Here is a 27,410-nt window from a genome sequence, read left to right as displayed (position 1 = left end):
AGCCGCCATGGGAGGTATGACAATAGTATGGTAGCAAAGAAGAGACTCCGATGTCTGCCGCTGCCCATGCCCAGCTCTGTATAGAAGTGCGGTCAAAACCCAAACTGAAACCCCGACTAACAAACAAACCCCCCACCCCCTCCTCCCCCACCCTATACCTCACAAACACTGAAGTACCTATTTGTTCTTTTTTGAAGTTGCTTGTCTTGTGAACCATTTGTGTCTTTGATATTACTGACTAGATTGTGTTGAGAATATCTTTCAGACTGGCAAAGTTATTTCCCAATAAGACCTTTAGTTGCAGCGGAGTGTTATCAGCAGATTGATGAATCCTGACACATCTTGTTGGCTAGGATACCCCCTTTCACCCTCCTACCTCGCCACACTGTCACAAAAATTACTGATGCCTGGGCTAAACCTTTGTTTGGACGCACAAGTAGCAGTGATTGACTTACACTTGGAGGATCTCACCTGACCAAGATAGGGTCTATTGTTCAGGTAGGATGTTATATAAGTTAGAAGGTGGTGGTTTGGACTCCTGAAATTGGTAATTGTCAGGAGAGATACTCAAAGGAAGCAGTGGGTGGTTGGTGCTGCAGCTTGAATGTCAAAAGATTTCGCTGGAGGCAGGTCAGAGCAGGGTCTCTGTGGTGAAGATGTAGCGGAGGTTGTGATACATCTGTTAATTTTAAAACTTGAAGTGTGCATTGCTTGGCATGAAGTGCAGTGCTCTTGCTAATGGGCTATTGCTCCTTGCTCAGCCTCACATTTGATTATGCTGGAGGTGGACTGATTGGAGGAGGGTTTCCTTTGGATATCTGAGAAGAATTGGCTACATGGATCCTGTGCTCAGTAAGGAGAGGTTGATGATGCTACGGAATCGTCTCAGTTAAATGTTGGGGTTCTTGAGAGGCTGATGTTTGCGTGGTATGATCTGCCTGAGTCTCAGTGCCGGGAAGAAGAACATGATGTACCTTCTCATATAGCATCATTGCCTAAAGAATTATTATTTTTAACTGCCAAAGAACATCTGCAGGTTTCAACTATAATTTGCATGCCCACACTTGCCTTCTGTTTGAGCAATCCTTAAGAACCCTCTGTGATTGAGATTCTGATGGTGTCTGGTTTTGAAGAGTTTTTGGTAATAGTTTTCTCCTTCACCTTCCAAGCAGGCAAATCTGGAGTTACTTTGGCAAGGGTTAAATTAATGGATCTGCTATTTAAGGGGTTAAACAATAGAGTTGTGAAGTACCTAACCCTAAAGCTGTGTACCTGGTGGCAGTTGCAGTATTTAGAACAGTTGTAGAAGTCACAAGCATTTTTGGCAGGCTGTCATACAAAGTGTCTTAAGAGGTTAAGATGAAGGATGAAGTCATATTTCCGTCCTAAAGTGATATCTGAATTTTAGTTTTGAACCAATATACAAAATTGCCAGCATTATTGCCATGGTTGCATCATCTAGATGGAGGAGAAGCTGCACAGGTTGAATCCAAAGAGTATTACTGTTTATCTTTCAAGATGTCAGCAGTACAGGGTGGACAGACAGCATTTTGTTCCCTTTGGGAGTATTTTTAAAGGGGATAGCTGCATGCATTAGGGTGTACAGTGATGCATGAAACAAGACTCTGCCTCAAAGGCGTTGTTGTTGTACATTTGGCTAGGTTGTTGTACATTTTAGTAGGGGCAGAGCAACAACTGCTACTTTCTTGAGGGGATGCCTGATGAGATCTCCAAGAGGAGTCCCTGTTTAACCTTACTTGTATGTAGAAAAAATACTGCCTAGACTTGGATGCCAAGGCAAAAGTTATATTTCGAAGATTGGTGGTTAAGCATATTTTCAGGTCACTTTTTGTCCAATTGATTGAGTTCCCATTCCTCTAAATTGTTAAGCATTGCTGGGTAGTATTCCAAAAATGAGATGTAGAGCTCTTTTATGCTACGTTACAAAAAAAGTAACATACATTTGAAAATGGCTATCGTGATGAATTATGTATCCCCATATATGGGTTCTTTGTTTCACAATTTTGACAATTTGTTGGACGAATAACATTTATTTAGAAGGTGGCAGACTTCAAAGAGTGACTCGCAGGATGACCCATTTCCTTAAGCTCAGTGAATGAGTTTTGTGAATATGTTGTATTGTATGGATGTATACCACTGACTCGATTCTCCTTTCCTTGATCAACCATGACACCAACGAACCCAAATTGTGAATCCCTTGCATGCCACTAAAAGTAATAAACTTGCCTCTTGAACTTGTCTTAATAGTTGCCCCTCTAAATGTGCAATAATAAATTCTCCCTTAAGCTTGCACACAATAGTTTTCAGTCTCTTTTGGTTTAATTTTGTTTTAATTCATCGGTGTGAAGGTAGGGTTGATCTCCAGCTGCAACACCTAGCTGCTTCTTACGTTTATATTTTAATAAATGTAATTTAAAAAGCTGACCATATGTTGTTTACCGTTAATTTTAATTTTAAAAAGCCTGACACCACCTGACCTTCCCTCTCTTAACCTCTTCAGGAATTATAAACCACAGAATTGTTCATAATGCACAGCAGTTCAAAGTTTGACACCTGCTTCCTTGCAAAGCAATCTGATAGAGACTTCTAGCCGCAAATTCGATGCTCCTAGCACCATTCCTATTTGCATCCCCAACTTGGATGCAGGGCCGGAGGGGCGTCGCCAACTAGAGCCATGCCTTCCAAGCCGGAGCCCTAGTCCTATGAGATAGGACTTGGGTGCAGCATGCCTGTTGTCAATTGCAGGTGCTGCAGTGGGACCTGAAGATATAGTGGACGCAGCATCAGAGGAATCTCTCCGACATGGTCCAGATCTCGGAGGGAACTTCAAAAGACCTGCAGTGGTGGTTTACGAACCGCGATTCAGTCAGCGGCAGACCCCTCGCCGTTCCCCCAATCAGATCTGACAGTAGTGTGATGGGGTGGCCATCTGGGAGAGGTGGAGATCAGAGGACTCTAGTCTCTGGTGGAATCCAGACTACACAGCAACCTCATTGAGCGCCGAACCATCCGATTGGCATTGAAAGCCTTTCTCTCCTCCATAAAGAGATGGATAGTGCAAGTGTTCATGGACAACATCACCACCATGTGGTACTGCAACAAACAGTGCGGGTGGGGTTGTGGCCCCTTTGTCAAGAGGCCCTGCGTCTCTGGGCATGGCTGAAACAACATGGGAATATCCCTTGTGGTTCAACATCTGGCTGGCTCTGTGAACGCTAGAGAGGACGAACTCTGCTGCAGCTGCCTAGCAGATCATGAACGATGTCTCCATCTGGAGGTGATGCAATGTCTCTTTCAGGAGTGGGGTGAACCCTGGTTAGATCTGTTGGCCACCGACTAGAGCGTGCGATGTAAGCGGTTCTGCACACTGTTTTCAAGGCGGAGCTCAGACCTTCTGTACACAGTTCCGCCCATACCACACCTGCCCAGAGTTCGCAAGAAAATAAGGAACGTCTTGGCTCAAGTCATCCTTGTGGCTCCAGACAGGGCACGGAGAGTCTTGTATCCCGAGCTGTTGAGCATGACTATTGGGCCTCTGATCAGGCTGCCCATTCAGGAGGATCTTCTGTCGTAGCTGCAAAAGAGAGTGCTCCACTCGAACCCGTCAATGCTTTGCTTTCATGCCTGGAGATTGAGCGGAGACAGTTGACAGCTTTCCTCCCCAAGTCTGTAATGTCCTCCGGGCAGCCAGGCGTCCCTCCAACAAAGCAGTTTACACCTGCTGCTAGGAGATAATGTGTGGCATGATGTACAGAAAGACCAATCAATCCTCTTTCTGCTCCCCTTTCTCAGTTTTTCCTTTTCATCCTTTCCTTTGCCCAGAATGGCCTTGCTCTGGGCACTCTGAAGGGCTATCTCTCCGCCATTTCATGTTTAATGCGGTTTCCTGATCAGCCAGCCCTCATCAAATCCCCTATTGTAAATAGGTTTCGGAAAGGTTTATAACATTTGTTGCCACATCCTCCCTTTATTATGCACCAGTGGGACTGCAATCTCATCCTCTCTTTCCCTATGTGTGCTCCCTTTGTGACCCTGCACAGTTGTCCACTCAGGCTCCTTACCATCATGACGGCCTTCCTCGTGGCTATAACATCTGCCTGGCGGGTCAGTGAGCTTTAAACCTTGTCATCCATGCCTCCTTATCTGAACATCTACCCAGACAAACTGGTGCTTCGTATGAAAGTGCTCCCTTTTACGTAGGCCAATCCATCACTCTGCCTACTTTATACGCTCTGCCTCATCCCTCCAAGGAAGAGGAGCAACTTCACCATCTGCTCTCAAAAAAAGCATTATTGTTGTACCTTGACTGCACACAGCAGTTCCGGCTGGGCGACCAACTCTTCGTGGGGTGTGTCTAAACGAAGAAAGGACGGGCTGTACAGAAGAGGACCTTCACACAGTGGATCTTACTTTATTAAAATCTGCTCCGTATTGGCTAAGAAACAACCCCATTAGAGTTTGTGTGCTCATTCCACCAGAGTTAAAGCTACAACCACTGCGTTAGCTTGTGGAGTTCCAGTCCTGGACATCTGCCAGGCAGCAACGTAGACTTTCCTGCACATGTTTACCAAACTCCACTGCCTGGACAGTCGGGTCCGTAGGAATAGGTACTTTGCCAGTTCGGTCCTGCAGTACTACCTCAAATGAAATTGATCCGCTGACCCACCTCCAGCAATCTATCATTAAATTAGTGGAGAAAAATTAAAATACAAATACAGTAAAATGCTAACAAAGTGTCTTTTCATCGACGGCATACATCCTGAGAAAAAGAGCATGTTTAGATTCTTCAAATACAGCAATGGGACAGTTTCAAATTACTATCAGAGGCTGCCTCCTGAATAAAAAACATGGGCAACACTACTTATTCAAAAACATAAGAACATTTGGCAGTTGTTGTCTTTTCAGTTGTAAACAGTTTGTCAATCCACCTAGGGAGTAAAAGTGAAGTCCATAAAAGTAGTGCAAAATTGTTCAACTTATCCATAAACAGTGCATTCCGTAATAGGAAACAACCAGGTTCACAAAGCTTACCTACTAATACATAATCCTAGAGTGGAGGTCAACTTTCTCAAGCAGGGCTACCTAACCCATAAATATGACGCTACAGAGGTAACCGCATTCACATCATCTGGTTTAATACATAGCGTCATTGCTGGTTTAACACATCTAACCCCATAGTATTTAAAAAGGGGAAAGAGCCTCCTCCGCCAGGTGGCTGCATATTTATTACAAAACAGCATAAAATGGGTTAGATTATCCAGACCACCAATTCTACAGTCACAGCAATCGGATTAGCCATCAAACATATGTATATGTATAAGGAAATCCCTGGTTGGGAGGAGACCTAGCTGGAATCTTAAGCACAATCTTCGCTTTAATTCAAGTTATAGCATGTCTAGATATTCTAGACACGAAAGGACATAGGTGTTATTGACGTAATTGCAGGTAAGAGATCCCGGCTTTAGCTCCCAGTATTTTTTTTATCTGCATGTATTCATGATACCGTTCTGTAATCGGAGCTGCAGTATCCTGTCTAACACTACCAAGAGCTTTCCACACAGATATCAACTGTAATTCCTTTAACATTATTTGTACATGTGACGACCATGTATAGCCTCGGCAGGAGCAACTAGCTGTGGCTTCCTTAAGGGTTTCTAAATAAACTGTGGTCTTAGAGTTTCTTACCAGTCTTACCCAATAAAGAATTGGCCTGAGAGCAATAGTGTTTGATTTACGAATAAAATTAAGCTCTGCGTACAGTGCCTGTAAAGGGGTACCTGGCCCAAACCCCAGCAAATTACGGAGGAAATTATTCTTTACTACTTGGAGGGGGCGAATATTCCGAAACTCCCATAGTTGCGCCCCATACAGTGCGGCCACCACAACCCTTTGCTTATATATTTGTAAAATAACACACATAGTTCTGGCACATGCCTGATGTCTAAACTTTAAAACTGTTCCACTCAATTGCCAAAAAACTAGTGTGAATTTCTGTATTTGGCTGCACCATCGCAAATTCTCTGTAAATCGAATACCCAAATAGTCAAACTGCTTAACAATATCCAGGGAAATACCTTAGACCAAAGGCTTTCGCTTAAAACAAGGGGAGGGCCTCAATACCATACACTTGGTTTTACTACCATTGATGGTTAATGACTTCTTGTCACAAAACTCCACAAAACGTGTTAGTAGCCTATTGGTGGCATTTTCTGTTTGTGCCATGAATACTGCGTCAACCGCGTATAATAATATTGGCACCCGCTACAGTTGGAATATAGTAAGCTGCATCATTAAAAAAAAAAAAAGGCTTGCCTGTGTTATTAGTATGCAGAACCTGTATGGCCATTAGTAGCGAGGAGTCAACTCCCAGGTCCATCAGTGATCTCCACAGTTTCTCTCCGTCTACTAAATCAAAGGCTGCTTTCAAGTCCACAAATATTAGGAATGGTGATGTCTTCCCCACCACCGTAAACTTCTAGGAGATCATATACAACAGGACTTCAGTCAAAATGTTGTGGGCATCAACCCACCCCTGAAGATGATTGAGCAGAACTTTCCCCAGAATTTTTCTTGCAACAGCCAGAAGAGAGGTCGGACGATAGTTGGATGGGCTGGATCAATCGCTTTTCGTATGGATCAGCACAATAATTGCCGAACGCCATGAAGGGGGTGCAGCATTTCCAGCAAGTGCTGAACTGAACACTTTAGTAAGGATGCTGCCCCACAAGTATGGCTCTTCACAATATATATCGATGGGCACCATATCTGGGCCAGGGGCTTTGTATTTCGTTGAATCAGCCAGGGCTCTCACTAAATCTGGTAATTAAATTATCAATAACACAAGCCCCAGAGCGTATGTTCTCTTGGGCTGACTGAAGAGAGGGTGGGGGGTTCTGGGCTTGACACCATAAATTACTAAAGTGACTAGTCCAGACAGATGGCCCATTAGGTGTTTCTATAATGTGCACTGAACCCCTCTCAGCCAGTGATACCAATTCCCAGAATTTCTTGTAGTTTTTTTCAGTGCAACCTCCTTCAATTCCTCCCAGAGAGTCAGTTGATGCAACAGTTTCTTAGTTTTCAGAAGGCGTTTATAATCGGCCCTACGCTCTCTGAATAGTAAGTCGCCTTGTGGACTATGGTGTCGTTGTACTAGGGCGGATGACATAACTCCCTCCATTCTGTAGCATTCCTCATCATACCAAGTAACTCGTATGCTCCTTTTCCCACCAAGGTGTCTGCACGCCCAATAGGCTTAGACCACAGGGCCTTCAGCCTCTCTACCATCTTTTTGTAGGCTGCTACGGTAGCACCATTGTCACCACATGGTGGCAGTTTTTGTAAAGGTTTCTCCCTGCTCCATCTTATCCTCTTTCTACAGTTAGATGTGCCACGTTCATGTTACTATCCCTCTTTTCCACTGGGCTATTTTTGACAACTCCCTCCCTGATGCATAATTCCAGGCAAAGTACCACAGAATCATAATCACTCTCCACTCTCCTGACAATTGTCATATCGTGCACACATTCACAGCCCTCTATATTGATTAAGATGTAGTCACTTGTTGATGCACTTCTCCCATTATTAAACGTTATCCTAGCAACACTATCTGAGGGGGTACAACCATTAATAAAGTGCGGGTGGTCGTTTATCAGAAGCTCAGAGAATGCACCTCCCTTCTTGGTGGATTCAAAATTCCTCAAGACTGACTGCCCAAACTACGATCTCCCAATATCACCTCATTGCTACTAACAACATCCAATGGTTGTGTATTGAAATCTCCACAAATCAATAACTCATATTTCTCCCCTCTTTACCCTCCCCAAATAACTTGCGAATAGTCTCGTCCTCCCTACTACTGTCAATACAAGTCACTAAGAAAATCCAGATCACCTGTACCTCTGGGGACCACCCCGGTGGAATATACGCATTCACTGTATCAATCACACCACCTTCCTGTCCCATAAGCCAAATTCTCACATGTTGAACATTAGAGGATAGCTTTGCTGCCCCTAGTTGCTCTAGTCTACATTCCAGCCTACACGACAGCCAGATAGTGAGCCCACCCAAAAGCTGACCCCTCCGAGAGCGGGTGGCCTGATTGCTGCAATCTAAAAAACCATTAACGCTAATGCCCTTCAGGGCCCATGTTTCCTGGAAGCAGCATATGTCATATTGCGCAACAAACTCCAACCAATCCTCATCCTCTATTTCGCTACCCAGGCCTGCTACATTCCAAGTGAATATGTAGAAATTGTCTTTATTAAACTTGTTTGTAATGATGGCCCTGTGTTGCCCAGTAGGACGCACAGTAGTAGGCTCGGGTGGCAAACTCTTCCATACTCATTTAGAGTAGTAGCTAAGGTTATTTCCAGACTTAGTTGCCAGTGTCGCTGCTATCCATGACCAGTCATTGTGATCAACCTATGCTTCTGAGAAATAGATTTATCAGCCATTCTAATCCTTTCCACCCGATCTGACAGCCCAGATGTTGCATTCACTCCACCCCTCTTCCAGAAGGGCTTATACCTGTCGCATTTCTTTCTCTTCAATGATGACATTACCATCTTATGCTACTTTGTCAGTTTAATTTTCTGACTATATTCATATTTTAGTGATTTTGATACAGATTAGCTAGTGTCTGAATGGATGGACCTTCTTCCCTTGTCTCTGTGCATGGTGATTGTCTGAGCATTTTTCCTCAATGGCTTGGAATTTTATGCCGCTTGGGTACATGTTCAGGGAATTTCTGTACTTGATATTCTCCTTCTTGGTTTACTGTGTTTGCGCACATGCCTGCCTTTGCAAAAGCTGGTACTAGTGTGTTTGACCATGTGTACGATAATGGTGGTGCATGTGCATCACTTTGTGTTCTTGCAATAGCGTCCCCATTTTATATCAGGTGTATCAATATTTGAACACTAATCAGTCCTTATATAGTGTCCTTTGTAGGCAATTCAGTGCCAGTGAGTTTATCATAGATGTGCGGCGTATTTAGGTGTCTTAACACTTGTTATGGCCCCAGTTAGTAGATGTTACTATCGTCTGACAGTTTGGTGTGTTGCATCAGGCATAGATCTCTCTCTGGTAATTATAATTGGTTTATATGGCTCCTTGGCCCATTGTTTCCCTTTCACCTTCCAGGCAAAATATCCACTTTGCTCTCTGTTTGACCTTTCCATTATTCTGACTTCTACTCTTAAGCACTGTGCTGTTTACTCTGCTTATCTACAGGACCAGAGATCTAGGTAACTCACAGTGACATGGATCAGTGGGTCTGTGGATACCATTTTTGAATGTTCCTACCTTAACCCATAATTTTTAAAAGTACAGAGAGCATAGACACAAAGTGACAAAGTAGCATGTAAACAAACAGTCTATTTATGTCCCATCTCCTACACCTGACCCCTTCTTCCACCAAGTAGATGGCAGCAATCAGGTGTGGATAATGAGTCGGGCCTGGACAGGGTAAGAAACCTGCCTTGGCATTCAGGCCAGGGCAGGAGCAGTTGTGGAAAATCCACAGTGACAAGGCAAGCCCCGCTAGGCTTTTTAATGCATAATTGTGTGATGGGTCTGTGTTCATGTGTGCCTGATCACTTTTGCTGACTCGTGTCCTTCCTTCAAAACTCACTTTCTCTCTCTCTCTCCTCACTACCATTTAGCAACAAGCATTTGCAATGCAATGGGTTTCGCATTTACACGAGTTTAAGCTATTGGCATTGTAAATGACAATGCCTTTTGGTGATGTTTTAAAAACAAACAAAAAAAAAGGCATTGTCATTTGCAAAAATGCGAGACCTACTGCATTGAAAATGCTTGTTCTTCCCTGGAACAAGTACTGACTGATTTATTGAATAGTTTTCTTCAAGCTGTTTGCGCCCGAATTATGCTGCGTATTTTTTTTTAAACCACCAGAGCTCAAGCTGACACCCCCCCCCTTAATTCCAAGAGCTCAAAACAAAATAACTTGCAATAATTAAACTTTGCTGCATGTGACCAGTTTCCAAAACTCAATTTTCAGCCGCCTTTTGCTCGACAGAGCTGCACACGTACATACTTCAAGGTTGAGGCTGTTGCCGGAGAGTATGTGTGATTCTGACTTAACGTTTCCCGCTGTGTGTCACGTGTACTCTTTTCTTGGTTACCTCTTTTATAATTGAGAGCATTTTTTTTCATCATCAAACCTGCGGTGCAATTGAATTAAGAAACATCATGTTTTTTCTTTAGCTTTAACTTCCTAGATCAACGGAACAGCGGCACATTTTAAATGGCAAACAGACGTCACACCTAAGGGGTGCAGTTTACAAATGCAGAGATGCCATTACAAACTGTCGTGGGTCAAGAGGGATGAATGAATGCACGTGTATGAGGGAGTGTCCCCGTAAGAAGTGGGTCAGGGGGACTATCTCGAGTTACACAAAATATGCAGGCAGGGTGGGCGAGGCCTAATGCCGACAGGGCATACACCAACCCCGCTTCCACAGACCCCGGAAACAAAAGCAACGACAATAGATCTCGCCGAGGCGAAGCAGCGCATGCGCTGCATTCGCAGGCGAGACCTAACCATGGATATGTGTGGCCTTCTTTTCCTGTGGCTGGAATGCAAATTTACTTCAATTATTGAAAAGATAAACGTACACCTACTTACAAAGAATGATTCAGGATTTAGGAAATACATCTGCAAAAAATGATGAAAGGAAAGGGACCTACTACAATACATAAGTATTGGGATTCATGGTCAATAGAAGAGCAGAGTATGTTGTATCATGGCTTTCATTAAATATATGTCAGTTGTTTAAACATTTTTGAAATGTAAGGCATTACTGTGGTAATTATTACGTAACTTTGTTTTTAACAGTGGCTCCATGCTGGAATTAAGTGTGATGCCAAAAGATGAAGACATTCTCCAACTGGTATGTAAATCAACTATTTAACAGAATAAAAAAATGCACAAAGCCTGTATTCTGATATATCAGTTTGTTTATGAGGTCCTCTGTTTTCGTTCTCCATGCTGTTTTCAGTGAACAGCTTTGCACTTTATTATTTATAATCTTGTTGCATTTACAACATTATTTCCAGTAATGGAACGTAAATAGCATATTTTTGAAATTCAATCTGTATATTTTGACACGTGTAATTTGGGACGTTGAGTCTGAGTTTATTGTAAAACGCATGTGTGTTATTGTCAGACAAGAATGAAATTGTGCTTCCTTTTATTTGACTTTTCTATATTTCTATAACTGTTATACTTTTTAGTTTCAATGAGTGGTTCTTTTTTGTGGTCTGGCTTCAAAGCGCAGCGGTCGCCAGGCAATCGTGTGAGCATCACCTCGAGGGGCTTTGACCCTGCCCATTTTTTGGGAGCCAGGAGTACTTGTTTTGATTGGGCAGAAGTTGTGTGCTTCCTCAAAAAAAACACACAAGTAGCCAAGGAAAGGCAATTGTTCTGCAGAGAGTTTCCTCTGAAATGCCCCTTGTTTGCAGGAAATGTTTTGCTTCAGTAAATTTACATTTTCTCACATCTTAACTAAGGACAGGCATAATTGTGTAGTGTTTTTCCGTCATTCATGTAATTATTGTGAGAAATAAGGATTTTACTCCTAATATCATGTCACTGTCTTGTATGCATTGAAATTGTATGTGGAGCATGTCCTCGTGTACAAAAAGCTTGCAAGATACCATCTCATTTTATTGTCAATGCATATTCTAGTCAAGCGGTGAACCTTGCTATGAGATTATGTTCACCTAAAAAATTATGTACAATCCTATTCTTAACCTACTGCTTGCTAGTTCACGTTTCAAGGCTGCAACCTACATGTTATTGCTAGTTAATATCCAGCAAAGTGCAAATAAATGTGGATGTTGAACTGTCTAAATTTCAGAATACGCCAATGTTAACTCTTCGAAAATGGTAAAGTAAAAGAGAAAGTAGGTGCAGATTTCTCACTACTGCATTTAATTGTAGCATTGTGCCCCAACTCAGCCCAAAAAATAGGATGTTGACCACACCGTTGTTGTGAGTGTGTGTGGCCGCAGCCACTCTTCTCTAACTGTTTTACAATGGTGGTTGGGACCTAAGCCTACAAGTCTTTACTTCTTTAGCACGGTTACATGGCTGTAAGAAATTGATGTGTTAGTTCAGGAGGGTAAGTATCAACCGCAAGTAATAATCTGCCCTTGTCAGAATGAACCATCGAAGTCACTAAATTATCCTTGAGCTGAACTCCCTGGTAGGTATGGCACAGAGCAGACAGGCTTAACATAGGGCAATACGTGAAGTAATTATGCAGTACCAAAAAAGTTATAAAGTAAAAATGCAAAACATTAAAGTCTCAAAATTAATTAGAACAATGTAGGAAAATTTGATAAACAAAATGACAAAAATCTAATTAAAAAGAAATTAATGTTTTTTATGTAGACATAGCGCCATGAAGCACAAAGTGCCAATGATGGCACATAGTCACAGCAGTGACTATAGCTTCTACGGCCTTTTCTCTGCAAACAAATGTTTGACATTTAAACTTTTTGATGTCTTACTTTTAAACACCATGCATCATGCCCTATGCGCTTTATGGTCTACTTAGGGATGACACATTATTATTTAAAAGAAAGGTTAAGGCCTGTCTGAAGGGGTTATTGTGATTAGTCAAATTTGCAGCTTAAAACTGCACAACCAGGCTACAATAATAGGCCTGGAGACCTGTTTACCGTGCCACTGCAGTGAAAGGCACAGTGAGTGCTGCAGTCTACTGATAGCATTTAATTTACAGGCCCTGGGTTTGCGTGGTACCATATACCAGGGGCTTATAAGCAAATTAAATAAACCAATCAGGTGTATTCCAATTTTACCATATTGAAAGGAGGGGCACAAACAATTTCCTACTGAGTAACAGGGTTACATTTCACAGAGATCTAAAGCCAGCAAAAATAGGGTTAAGCAAAAAAACGTGGTGTCCCTGCAGAAAGGGTAAAATTCCAACAGTGGCTTCCTTCCTACTTACTTTTTTTCCTTTCTTTTCTTTCTATTGGACTATGTCTACATTCTGATTGAGTATTGGATGTTATGGGATTATTAAAGGATCCTAGCGTGGAAAGGAAAATTCAGATTTCCCACAGCTAGGGTGAGTAGAAAATCATGGTTTTATTGAAGACACGGAGAACGATATTATGCATATCTCTTTGATTGCCAACTCACAGCAGCAACTACACAACAATGCAAAGAACTTAAAATAGGAACCTATTAGAGTTCTGATAGCTACTTGGTTCCCTGTGTGGCAGCCATCTTCCTTCTTTTTGATGCGAACAATCTCAACAGTTCATAATGCAAAGAAAAAACACAAGTCCAACGACCATTTTGTAGAATGACAACTCCAACAAATGTATTTTTCTTCTTTTCCTCCAGTTACTTCTTGTAGTCTCCACCTGAAATTAAACCAAAAGACACATTATAGGGTGAAGAATCGAAGGGAGGGATAATATCAGCCTCTGTGTCTTTCATAATATCATGATTTTCTACCCACCCTCGCTGTGGATTTTATGGCAAGGCACGGAGGCCAATGTTATGCTTGTTTAAAGCCTTGCCATAATATTCCTTACTGAAGAGTCCACAGGTTTAAAATAGAATTTCTTGAATACTGAATGTGATGACCAATCGGCTGCAGCCAAAATCCCAGTTAGTCCTCCTCATAGTAGAAGGGCTTTTGAAGCCATTGCTCCACTTGTGGAATGAGCTCCAAATTAAGTCAAATCTAATCCTTCTTTACTCACAACTTCTTTGACCCAACGAGTTAGGGTAGGGGTGGACACAGCTTTATGAGGGCTTCTTAAAGAAATTAACAACTTAGGATTTGAACTGCTTCTGAGGTTCAGTCCTTCTTGCTTACTCAGTTAAGCATCTCGCTACACACAGCTTTCTACATTCATTTAAATTAGGGTAAAAAATTGTCGTAGACATAGTTTTAGTTCTCCTTGTGACATAGAGGCACACTCCTTCCAGTATGAACCTACGCCGCGAAATATCAAGAGCCCTGACGTCTGAGACCCTTCTATTTTTATTTATTTATTTTTTTTTTTATTGAGTTTTTCCCAACCAGTGTACCAATAAACCAATATTACATACAATAGCATCTTGTAAGAGACCCAACCATCATTGTACATGTCCGGAGAAACCGGTTCTTCAACATTTTCTCCCTAACTCCCCCACCCACCACCCTCTCTACCCCCACCCCCACCCTGTCAGTGTGCCCGCGTCAACCCCCCTTCAGCTTAAGCATTTAGATCCCTGTGTTCCGAGAAAGCCTAACTCAAATCAATAGAAAAGACACTATCATTGTTCTCAAAGGACAGGAGGCTCCATGTTGCCACCCATATGTGCTCTATGCTCCCACCTTGACTATTCGACAATTCTCAATATGTTGTGCAGACGCTGATTCCTCACTGAGTGTACTTAAGTGGCCTCGTCCTGAACAGTCTCCCCAGTAGTCCCAGAGGGCCCCACCCTAGGCGCCACACTCTGGTCCATGTCTACAGGAGCCCTGTCCCCCTCATCCAGCTCCTCCGGAGAACGAAGCCCCTCTACTAAAGCGCCCCACGCCCTTGCAGTGTCCAGCGCCTTGTCATTAGAGGCAGGCCTGGCCAATTGTAGACGAAGCGTCCCTTCACTCCCTGCCCAGGACAAGAAATTTGCCTTCCACCTCCGAAATCTAGGTCCAGCCCTTGCCTTCCAATGCATGGTGAGCTCCCTCTTCGCCATTATCAGACCCAAATCATAAAATTTGCTCGTAATTTTAGTACTGGGTGTGTGCGGAAACCAAAGCAAAAGGCAAGTCTCCATCTCCACTTCCAGCTCGCGCTCAGTCACTTGATTCAAACACGCCACCACATCTGCCCAATAAGAGCCTAATCCCAGGCAGGACCAAAACATATGACCAAAATCAGCAGCTTCTGCATTGCACCAGGGACACAGCGATTGGGACACTCCAAAATACTGTAAAATTGTGACCAGAGTTAAGTAAGCCCTGTGGAGAGTGTAAAATTGGACCAATTGAAACCTAGCGTTGTGCGTGCCCTTCCAGGCCCGCCGCAACAACTGCGGCCACGTCGTCTCAGGAATGGGCCTACCAAGATCTCCCTCCCATTTACCCCACAAGGTATCCAGGGGTGGAAGCCTCTCCGTGGACAGCCGCCTATATAGACAGGTGATGGCCTTGAATGTACCCGCCGCCATAGTGACGTATGGACACCCCCATGAAGTTGGGGGTTCCGACAGTCCCATCTTCCATTGTTTCAGAATCCCCGACACCAAGGTGGCGTGTAAAAGATAATCCCCCCTCGGCAGATCGAAAAGCCTTCTGCAAATCCTGGAATGGCAACAAGACACCATCCCTGTATACGTCCCCAATAATGTGGACCCCACACTCTTCCCAGCCAGCCAACGCCGACCAATCCCCGCCATGAGGGAGGGCCGTGCACATGCCCAAAGGAATTTCCGGGGCATATGGGACCACGAAGCCTGCCCGTTTCTGACTGCGAGTCCAGCATAGCCGGAGTGTGCGCTCCTCCAGGGTGAGCTGGTCCAGCCTGATATTTTGCCGAAGCACAATGAATGACAACACGTGTCGAGGGATGACCCTACCCTGTGGACCATCAGGGCCTCTAAACTCACGCGCCACGGCCTGTGTAAGCCATTGCAGCTGTGCCGCCAAGTAGTACCACTCAAAATCTGGGGCCGCCAGCCCCCCTCCTCCCTCGGCCTCATCAGAGTGGCCAGTGCCACCCGCCGTCTGCCAGATCCCCAAATAAACCCTGTCATCAGTGCCCGAAGCGTCTTAAAAAAGGAGACCGTGATCCATATCGGCAAGGTACGGAAGAAGTAGAGCAACCGTGGCAGCGCTACCATCTTCAGCAGCGCTACACGGCCAGTTACCGAAAGAGGGAGAGTGCGCCAGAACGCCATACTACCCTTGAGCCCCCTCAGCGCGCCACCCACATTCCCCTCAAAAAGGTCGGTGGGAGCGTGAATTATGCGGACGCCCAGATACGGTAAGCAGGCAGGTTCCCACCTCAGGTCTTCAAGCGCCAAGGGCATCTGAACTTCAGGGGACAAAGGAAACAGGCAGGTCTTAGTCCAATTCACCTACAACCCTGACAAGCGGCCAAACTCCCGGAGCAGGGCTCTGGCGCCCCTTAGGGAATCCCCCACATCAGCCAGATACAACAGGGGGTCATCCGCGTACAGGGATATGTGATGGAGATCCCCACGCAGCGGAACACCCTCATAGAATTGCCCCTGTCGGGCATGCGCCGCAAGAGGTTCAATTGCCAGCGCAAACAAAAGTGGGGATAGAGAACAACCCTGGCGAGTGCCTCTCTCCACCTGGCAAGCCGCTGAGATAATGCGTCCCGTACGAACCCTAGCTGTGGCGGAGCTATATAACAAGCTGGTCCAACGCACAAAATGATCACCCAGGCCAAACCCCTTCAACACCCGGAACAGATACGGCCACTCCACACTGTCGAATGCCTTTTCGATGTCCACTGACAGCACCACGGCCTCCGACGAACCTTCCCCTCTTTCCCCCAGGATCTGCACCAACCGCCGAATGCACGTCGCAGTATTCCTAGTGGGAATGAAACCCGATTGATCCGGGTGTACTAGGGTGCTCATGTGACCCAAGAGTCGCGTGGCCAAGATCTTACTGAGGATCTTATAGTCAACCAAGAGCATGGAAAGCGGCCGGTATGCCGTCCCGGAGGTGGGGACCCCACCCTTCTTCAGCAGCGGCACTATAATCGCTTTTCTCGTAGTGAGCGGCAGCCTACCCAGGTCCCACGTCTCTCTGTACACCGACTGCAAACGCGGTGCCAGAATGTCCAAATATGCTGCATGGAACTCCACCGGGAGTCCATCAGCCCCTGGTGTCTTTCTCCGGCCCATGTGTTTAACCGCTGCCCTGATTTCTCCCAGGGAGATAGCTGCCCCCAATGTAGTGCCCTGTTCCGGGTCCAAGTGTGGCAACCCTGCAGCCTCTAAATAATCGTCCAGACCGTCTGGCAGGCCCCTCATCCTACTCTGGTACAGCAGCGTGTAATAATCCAGGAATTGGTCATTGACCTCCTTTTGCGAGTAGACCAGGCCCCCTGCTGGTGTAGACAGCGACACTATTGGGGATCCCCGGACAGCCGGATTAGCCAGCCAGGCCAGTAACGACCCTACTTTGTCCCTTTCAGCGTGTGCCCGTACCATGTATTCTTTATAGTCAGAGCAGCGAAGCCGCTCAACCTGAGTGGCCACCTCCTCTTGCGCCGCCAACACCTCCTCCCGGGCGCTCCCATTCGTGTGGCCATCGAGTTCCGCCTTAGCCCGGTCAATGTCCTGCAGCAGCACCTTACGCGTCCCAGCGACGGACGAGATGCAAATCCCTCTCACCACCGGTTTAAGCGCGTCCGATTCATGAGCTCTGCTCGTCGCCGTCCCCGAGTTGTCTAAAAAGTAGCGCTCTATGCCCTCCCCTAGCTCTGCATTAAACACGGGATCTTCCAGCGTCACCGGATTCAAACGCCATGTCGGGATCACTTGCCGCAGCTGCGACCAGAGTATCGTTATCAAACCGGGGTTGTGGTCCGAGAGTGTCTTTGCCAGATACTCGCTATGGCGCGTGAGTTCCAGGGCTCCCGGGGTACATAAAGAGCCATCAAGCCGAACATGTAAGTCATGCGGCCCTGAGTAGAATGAATAGTCCCTGTCTAACGGATGTTGTACCCGCCAGGCATCCTCAAGGCCCCACGCTTCCTGCCAATCCCTTCTCACCCTGGCCACTCAGCGTACTGCCGACTGAGCCAGCGGGGGGTGAGAACGATCCAACTCCACATCAGTGACAGAATTAAAGTCTCCCCCCCCGAGTAACACCGTACCAACTAGAAACGACGCCAGCCTCGCAGAAAGCCACGCAAAGAATGCGGTGTGGTCAGAATTCGGGGCATAGACACTGCAGAATGTCACATCTCTGCCATCTAGACGGCCGAACACCACCACAAACCTCCCCTCTGGATCTACCAGCGTGTTCATGGGTTGCAAGGGGACCCCGGACCGCACCCAAATGAAAGTCCCTCTAGCAAATGCAGAAAAAGTAGTGTAAAATAACTGTCCCCTCCATCTCCTCTGCAACGCCCACCCCTCAGTCTGGTCAATGTGTGTTTCCTGCAAAAAGGCCACCTGGATCCCCCTACGGACCAAATATGCATGCACTTTATAACGTTTTCTCATGGAATTCAGCCCTCGCACATTCCAAGTGACACATTTTAATTCAAGTTGGGTCACCATATAGGAGGATACAACAGAACACAATCCAATGCAGCCTAGCGGGCACACTGACAAACCCCCCCCCCCCCCCCCTTGCAAAACATCCCCAACAAACCCCCCTCCCTCCCTTCCCCAGAACAGGCTCTAAACCATAGTCACCCATCCAAACACAGACCCAACGAAGGAAAATACCCTGGTAGCTACCAGAGTCTCACAGTAAGTGTGAGGTAGAGGGGATGACCCAGCACCAACACGAGCTGGACAGCGATCTCACCGGCCCAGCCTGTAGGTCGGGCCTCAAATGTCGAATTCCCCTCCTCCCGGCAGTGTCCCGCCCCCAGCGACCCCCCCCCCCCCCCCCGGTTAGGAAACCCCCCCACCCCCCCAAACCGCCCCCCCGTCCGAGCCAGGAACCAGGCCCCCCACTATCTTCAGCAGAACCATACCCATTCCCCATTTTGCCACAAAGCAGCTACTGGCGCGCCTCTCCTTACTGTATACACATTGAAGACAGGCATCGTCACTCGTCCAACAGGCCATCGGCAGTTCTTGGTGTAACCTCTGGTAGACGTCCAACGTCTTCCCCAGAACCCTCCGACCCCACCCCTTCGGACCCCCGCCGGGATCCTGAATCTGCCAGCGAGACGGCAGTCGCCGCTCCAGAAATGATGGAAACCGCCTGTAGAGCCGCTTGCCTCTCCAGCTCCGTCTGAGAGGTCGACGGCGACTGTCCACTTACCACACGTTTCCTGTTTCGGCGGCCCCGACGAGGTTTTGGCTGGGTCCCAACCTCCGGTTCCCGCTGTCCAGCGCCGTCCCTACCCACGCGGTACTGCTCTAGCCAGTGCCATGCGTCGTCTGGCGCGTCAAAGAAAGTAGCAGTCCCGTCCACCATCACCTTCAAACGTGCCGGAAAGAACAGAGCATACTGTTTCCCCTCCGAACGAAGGGCCTTCTTAATTGTCATAAAGGAAAAGCGGCTCCGCTGGACCTCCTTGGAGTAATCAGGGTAAAGGGAGACTGAGGCATTGTCCACTCTGTATGGGCCAGATGACCGGGCATTCCACAGTATAAGGTCACGGTCCCTGAAATGCAGCAGGCGTGCGACCACCGGCCTAGGGGGACCGCCCAAAGCCGGCGGGCGGGCCGGCACTCGGTGGGCCCTCTCAAAGGTATAGAACTGCGTTAATCCTTCTGGCGCCACCACCTCTCGCAGCCACTTTTCCAGGTAGTCGACCTTGTTGTCCCCTTCAATTTTTTCGGGCAGGCCCACCACCCGCATGTTGTTGCGCCCTTCTGCCTCTTCGGCCCTCTTCTCCAGCAGTTGCACTCTGCGCGACAAGTCACCCAACGATGCTTCCGTCGCCTTCTGGGCAGGTTCCAGTGTCTCAAGCTTGAGTTCCGTGCTTTTGACGCGGTCAACCAGTTTGCCATGATCAGCACGCAATAGTCCAAGGCTCGTGGACACCTGCGCTATATCGTGGCGTAGTGCCTCCCTTCTGTCCGATATGGCCTTGAGGATTTGTTCCAGTTGCTGCTGCCGTAGCCCCGCCGCCAGGGTTCCAGCTGGGTCTTGATCCTGAGTCGAGTGGGTCCTCCACGTGATCAGTCTGTGCCGCACCCGGAACGCGTCGCGGCTTCCCCATGGCCTGACTGCAAGAGCAGCGATCCAACTCAAAGGGCGATGAGCCTCCCGCAGCGGTCTCCAGAAAGTAAGAAATGCACTCCAGCCGCCCTACTCAGCATCCACAGTTCCAGTTGTCCTGCATCACCACAGAAGCATCCCCCAGTTTATCAGGCACAGCTCAAGGGCAAAAGCATCGACCACCGCCAGTCAAGAGGGCACCACTCCACCAGATCCTCCCGCCAGGCCCACCAGGAAGGGGGCCGCACCCCGCTTCGCCAGCAAGCTGTCCACCGCAACCGCCCTCGTCGCAACCAGGGCGAGGTATTCCTGGGTGCTTCCGCGATATCCCCAGCTACTATATCAGGCGTGCCGTGGTCTACTCATCAGGGTCGCCAGCCACCTCCAAACAGAGCCAACCACTCCAAGGTGTCCGAGTCAGCGTGCTCTGCAGGGTAGCGGCTCAGCAGGGATGGGGGGGGTAACCAGCACCATGTCGCCATCGGAACTGTAGCTCCACCAGCACAGTCACACCGAGTTGCCCTCCACGAACCAGCCCCTCCAGAAAGCTCGGGCCACAGGACTTCAGGGCGGTGTACGTATGGGAGCGTGCTCGTCCGCTCCAATCCTCCTGTGGGCAGGCTCTCCCCCACTCCGAAGCGCGGGGAGCGAAAGCGCGAAGGGGGGGGGGGGGTGTCCCGCACTACAAAGTCCCCGCAGTGCCCGCACAGTACCTCCGCAGCCGCTCTTGCCGCGGGCCTCAGTCCGCCATCCTGGCCGATCCTCAGGGCACCGATGTTAGGCCCAGCCCAGTGCCAGTCACCATCGGCGCAGCAGCTACACCTGCGCCTCCCCGGTCATCGCGGGCTCCGCCAGTGCCGCCAGCCATCCGCAGTCTTCTAAACACCGCCCGGGCCGACACAGCTCACCCTGCCCTCCTTCGAACCAGTGGACCGCAGCGCGGCCGGTGCTCCGCCTCAGCCAGGTCACCGCTCACTTCCGGTGGGCCTCAATTCACGCGAGGCCGGGGATGTCAGGCCCTCTGCAGGCCCCAAGCAAGATGGCCGGGCCTCTCCAAGAGGATCAACAGCAGTCACCGAACAGGCCGGCCCCTGGGCCCCGGCGCGAGGCTCAATCAGCAGGCAGGCACACCTCAGTCATGGGGGGCCCCCTCGGAGCCTTCAACACCGCCAGGAAAGTGTTTGAACAGGATAACTCACGAGGTCGACACGGAGCTCACAGCTCACGCGTCCATACTCGGTGGAGTCCAAACCACGCCCCCGTCTGAGACCCTTCTAAAGGATATTAGACACAACAGCATAACCAAATTTAAAGAAAGTTCTTTAAAGTTTAAAAATTCATTATCAGTCCAACTAGTTAATTCTTTAAGAACAAGATCCACATGGATGAATATCCAGGTCCCGGGGGCACTTTAATTCTTATACTTCTCGGAAGTCTTTTCTCAACATCATGCTGACCCAAAAGTAAGCTATCTATCAATTTGTGCCCTGCCGAAATCGCAGATCGAACACCATTAACTGTACTATAGGACCTCCATTCGAGGAAGACTTCCGTCAAAAAATTAACCACCTCTACCAGAGGTGCTGATACAAGATCCAAACTCCTCGAAGTACACCAATGAAGCCATCTTACCCAGGCCACCCTGTACACCTTTGACGGTCCTGGAGACTATGACTCTCTACTGAGTTGAAGCCTCCAACGATAGTTCTGACAGCTGTCAGGCTCTCCGGAAACCAACGAGGCCATCGGCCTTAAATGGCCCTGCAGAACCAATTCGTTATTGTCCCCTGAAGCGTTTATTTAACAAGTTCGGGGAATCCGGAAAAAATTAAAAGTAGTGGGTCGGCAATCAACATCTCCATTGCATCTGGATACCATACTTGGGATGGCCAGAAGGGAGTTATCAAAGCAATCTCTGCTAACTCTTTTTTTTTTTTTTTTACCTTCAGTAATAAATCAGTGCAAAAGTGGGGAAAGCGAAGCTCCTCGGATTCTCCCAGTCCTGCAGAAAGGCATCTACTGCCTCCGCCCTTGGATCTGGTCTCCAACTGTAGAATCTGGGAAGTTGAGCATTCACCCTGTTTGCGAAAAGGTCTATCCCCAGTGTGCCCCAACAGGAATTTACTAATGAGAACACCTCCCTGTTCAACCTTCAGTCGCTGAAATCCTTCAGCTGTCTGGAATGCCAATCTGCTATCGTGTTGCTTCCCCCTGGCAAGTATTGTGCCTGGATCATAATGTTCCTGCTTGGGTAGAACTGCCAGAACTCCTTTGCCAAATCTGCTAGACCCTTCGAACTTGGGCCCCCTAGATTGTTTAAATATCTTACAGCTGAAATGTTGTCCATTCTCAAAAGGACACAGCTTCTCACCTAATCCTTGATAAAACTCTTCACTGCAAAGGAACCTGCCAACAACTCCAGGTAGTTGATGTACATCTCTTGTTCCTGACTTGTCCATTTGTCGTTAAAGACCCACATCTTGATCCCCAACCCTGAAGGCTGGCGGCCGACTCTGGCTACATATGGGGTCGGTCCGAAAATGGCCTTTCCTTTCCATGCCTCTAAATTTTCTAGCCACCACCTTAATTCCTCCCTCGTTTCTGAGTCTGTCTGAACTCTGTCTGAATATCTCACTCTTCTGTTTAAATATATCGTCATTAACCTCTGTAGTGCACGATAATGTAGGGGAGCTGGGAATACTGGCTGGATGGAAGCAGAAAGAAGACCTATAATTCTTGCTATTGGTCGCTTGCTAACGCTCTCCGAACCTCTCTGCGGCTTTTCCTCATTTTCTCCATGGGCAACCTCAATACACAGTCCGAGGTCCACATTTGAAAACCCCAAAACACAGTCTCCTGTATTGGTTCTAAGCAAGACTTTTTCTTGTTCACCACAAAGCCCAAGTTCTCTATCACTCGAACTGCTAACGTCGTATGATCATGAGCCAATTCCTTGCTTTGAGACATAATTAGAATGTTGTCTAAACAGACTATCAGCCTCACCCCCTTGTACGCAAACACGCTACAATTGGCCTTATCACCTTTGTAAAGCACCAGGGAGCCGAAGTTAGGCCAAAGGGAAGGCTTTTGAATCTCCACATGGACCCTTTCCATTGAAATTTCAAGAGATTCCTCTGCCTTAGACAAACCGGAACTGTCAGTGAAGCATCTTTCAGGTCTAGGCTGGTTAATCAGTCCCTTTCCTTAGGATGGCCCTCAACATGTGTATTCCTTCCATCTTGAAATGATTGTATTCCACTCATTCATTTAATTCTTTGAGATTTATCACAGGTCTCATGCCCTTGTCGACAAGAAACGGATTGCTCACAAACCCTGCAGAGGAATCGTCTGACCTTTCTGGTGCTCCCTTTCCTGCTAAATCTTGAACCTCTTGGTCTATCATTTTTTCCTCCTTCTCTGCAAACCTCAAAGGGGTTGGTCGTCTTACCTGGACCGGCGTTTCCACAAAATCTATCTGATAACTACTTACAGTTTGTAGCACCAAAGGGTCGGAGGTTATCTCCTTCCATCTGTCTAAAAAATAGGCGAGTGCCAACCACATTTCCATGTATAGATAAATGATCGCTTATAAAACATACCTTGTTGTCTAGGTCTTCTATCTCCTATAAAACGTCCTCTACGCCTCTGAGGGAAGAAACTAGGTGAAAAGTTCCCTGATGACTGGAAGGCACTGGGTCTATAACCACGTGGGAAAGAACTTCGCGTAATTTCAAAACCTCGGTCGGGGAATTGACCCAGCATTCTCCCGGCCACTCCAAAAACCTTTCTGATATCTTTTTGCACCTTCTGTATGGAGTTAAATGCCCATGCATACTGAGCCATCTCTTTCAGAAATTCTTCCCCGAAAAGGAGACCCTTCACCTCCTGACCCGATTTCCTTTCCTGACAATTCTGCCAGCTTGTGGTCAATCTTCATAAGCAGGCTCTTCCTGCGTTCTGAGCACAGAGACGCGTTTGCATTCCTCAATAAGCAAACCGCTTTCTGCACCCAGTGCCTCAGCTTCAAGACATTTACTGAGCTTTCCTGGAGGTAAGCCTCTTCACAAAGGTCAAAACTTTTAGTAAGCGGGCCAAAAATGTCTAGTAGGCGATCTTGACAGCCCTTTAACCCCTTATCAAGTTCCCGTCTCGGGTCTCTACCCATCTTATTAAGAAATACCAGCATCTTAGCATCCAACTCAGGGGTTTAGGCCACCGTATTCGCAAGTGAAGGCCTCAGGCACTCAGAAAAAAGTCGAGTCCGAACCTCCTTTGGCATCTCCCTCCTTATCCAGAACTCCACATATTCGGCCACATTCTTTATTGGGACCCATTGAGGAGATAGTAGGTGCTGAATGGTGTTAGGGTCAAACATAAGCTTTGTTATCACTATAGGCAACTGTTGTTAACTGTTCTCCCTTCTGGGTATACAGTTTTACCAGGAAACCAGATATCACACGGCCTCTAGGTATCTTGTCTATTCTTGTATTTACTTGATCGGGTGAAATATCAATGATATTGAAGAAGACGCCTCACTCACTAATAGTGACATGCTTCATCATAGGCGTTTTCTCCACACCCAAATAAGATGGTACTATCTGGGCGGCCTCAACCAAAGTTGTTTTTGGGAGTTCTTATATAAGATAATAGCTGGTTAAGCAGGGAACCAGATGTTGTGATATATTAAAAATGCCTACAAGTATACCTCATTCAACTATTTTATTATTGGGGTACTTGTGGTATCATTAAAATCGTGTACTAGGGTTTTTTTTAAAGTAATTATTTCAAATGTACCCTCATTATAGTGCCAACATGTTTCGGCCCACGTTGCTAGCCCTTTTGGGTCTGGGGCCTTCGTCAGGGCTTTGTTTTTCTGTTCCTTATTTTAAGGTCCCTGCCTTGTATTTACGCATTTACTCCATGCATACCAATCATGAGGCCTATTGCACTCACCTGGACACTTGACTTCTAAATCCAGTAGATTTTCTACAAAGTCAAGAAACGAAAGGGATATGAACAATAACACACAGTTATAAGTTTCTTCATACTTTGGTATCCCTATCTTAGTTGGTTTGATTCTTCGTGTGATACATGTGTAGACACCCCGACTACGTGCTCATTCTTTTATAGTGTTATTGCGCACACTGATTTCCTCATCCATTACTATTCACTTTGTGACTTTCCAAACCCCACACTGTGTTCGTTAAAAAAACTTATTGAAAAAACTCTCAAAAGTGTATCACGATTCCACATGCATATGTGTAATTATCCATTTACACACGTGCCAATGTCTCTGTTTCACATTCTTCATGATACACTATCATTGTGTTCGGGGGTTGCCCCACTCCCCTGGTATCAGTGACTCTGTGAAGTATATCTTATTCAAACAACACCTCATTAACATTTATTAAGTGTCTCTTTTTCCTCACCTACTGGTAGATGCTTATTAGCATCATGCAGGTCTCGTGTGTCACGGTAGCTTCCTGTAGTCAAACACTAGATACACAAATAATACAATATTTAAGAACTCTTTTGTCTTTTGGTCCAAAACATTTTTAATTTGCATCTAGCCTCACAATACCTGTGTGTTTATTTCAAATCTACAAGCATTGAAAAATGCGTGGCTTGAGCTTTTTTCCTTCTACACCCCTCTGTAATACGAACCTTAATACATGCTGACCGGAATTTTGGATCTTTGGTCAGTTGTTTTTCATCTATTGTGAGCGTTGTTTAACAAATCTTCTGTCCTATTCCTATCATCCATCATTTTCCCTTTTCACGGTTAACGGGTTTCTTGGTTACACCTAAAAACATAAGCTTGCCTAGCGGGTCTTTGACCTGCTCCAAGCTTTCCCTCTCCTCTCTTTTTTAACTCTCTTCGCTTCAACCTCCTCATCCTCAGAGGTATCAAAGTCTGAAGAGCAGGAGATTACGATAGCCCCACTGCTGGAGGATTCATCACAGGCAATAACCCTGTGATCCCCTTGGGCGGCTTATATAGCCTTACCACATACCTCTTTTGAGGTTAGCCTGTGTTTGCCTTTCTGGTTAAAGGCCCCTCTTTTCTTGCTGAGTTCCTCCTTAGAGAGGTATTTCCTCTTTTGAGTACCCTTCTTGCCAGTACCACTGACTTTGGCCGCATCTGTCACCTCCTCGTCAGTCTTTCTTCCAAACCGACCTTCCAACATATCAATGTAGTCATCCAGTTTTTCCCCCAACTGTGTATCCAATACAGAAGACTGCCTTGTCAACACACTCCTGAACTCTTCCTTCAACATTGCTATCAACAACTCTATCCTTCTCCATAGCCCTTTAGATAAATTACCACACTGTAAAACCTTTCCTTTCCCTGTCGAAAAGACCAAATTGCCACAAAAAATAACTCCTTCTCAAGAAATTACTCTGAGTAACACTGAAGTTCGTTACACTTGTGACCTCAAGTGTAACTGTTAGGGAAGACGTTTCAGAGCCTCCTTTGACAGCCCAGAAGATGGCTGTCTAAGTCTAAATACTAATTCCCTATGTGAGCCCATACCAAAATGGCCACTGTGTCACCTGATGCTTGGACGGTGGCCCCAGAGGTTCAAAGCCCTGAAGAGTTAAAGTAATGGTAGGCGCGAGGGTAGAGGCGCCGAAGAGTGTGAGTAACCCTTGATCTCATTTAAAAATAAATATTCTTGTGAAATCTCTTTCTGTATTGATAACTGAGTTGTTGGTGGCTCACGAGACCTGGCTGCCGATCACGGTATCGACAGCCGTCACGCGCACCAACTGCCACTTTAACACAGGTTCCAAGGTGCAGGTGCGAGAGTCTCACGTTCCGATCACAGCATCGGGAGATCTCGCGGGCAGTAACCACTAGTCTCGGTCAAGGGCCTGCCTGCCTGAGTTTTCCTCCAAGCACTCGAGGCGCCTGAAGACTGACTCCCAGGCCTAAATTGGCATGTGGGAGCCGGCGTTGAGTCCCTTACTCGATTTAGGCAATCGGCAGCCGGCGCTACCCCGATTTCAAACGCAACGCATTATGATGAATCAACGAAAATTAAATAGGTTGAAGAAGTATAAGTGTTAAGGATATAATCAGAAACCCCTGGTGAAGCTAGCCACATGCAGATCTTATTGCTAGCACACAGGCACAAACACAACTTCATCGAAACCCAAACATGAGGCATAGAAAAAAAGCGGACTTATCTGTAGCTGTGAGCAGCAACAAAGAAGAAAGATGGCTGCCACACAGGGAACCAAGTAGCCATCAGAACTCTAATAGGTTCCTATTCTACGTTCTTTGCATTGTTGTGTAGTTGCTGCTAACAGTGCATACCATTACCCCGCAAGTCGTAACAACGCCGCTGAATGTTGCAATAGCATAATTTACTATTTCAACTTCAGTATGTGCAACAGTAGGGAAGGTGTTGGATTTTAAATCCAACACCTTCTGCC

The 27,410-nt window shown here is 46.7% G+C and overlaps 1 protein-coding gene across 5 annotated transcripts in view; it reads left to right on the top strand.

Moving 5' to 3' along the window:
• ARHGAP21 (Rho GTPase activating protein 21) overlaps window positions 1–27,410 on the top strand; it is a 442,217-nt gene that overhangs the window by 261,026 nt on the left and 153,781 nt on the right. For all 5 annotated transcript variants that reach the window (XM_085631689.1, XM_085631687.1, XM_085631691.1 and 2 more), the window contains one exon: window positions 10,883–10,937. In XM_085631689.1, the coding sequence (XP_085487815.1) occupies window positions 10,883–10,937 (55 nt within the window). The remainder of the gene's footprint in view (window positions 1–10,882; window positions 10,938–27,410) is intronic.

Source organism: Triturus cristatus, chromosome 10, assembly GCF_964204655.1.
Source record: "Triturus cristatus chromosome 10, aTriCri1.1, whole genome shotgun sequence".
NCBI lineage: Eukaryota > Metazoa > Chordata > Amphibia > Caudata > Salamandridae > Triturus > Triturus cristatus.
Note: the sequence above shows the minus strand (reverse complement) of the source record. Positions and strands in the feature narration are given on the sequence as shown.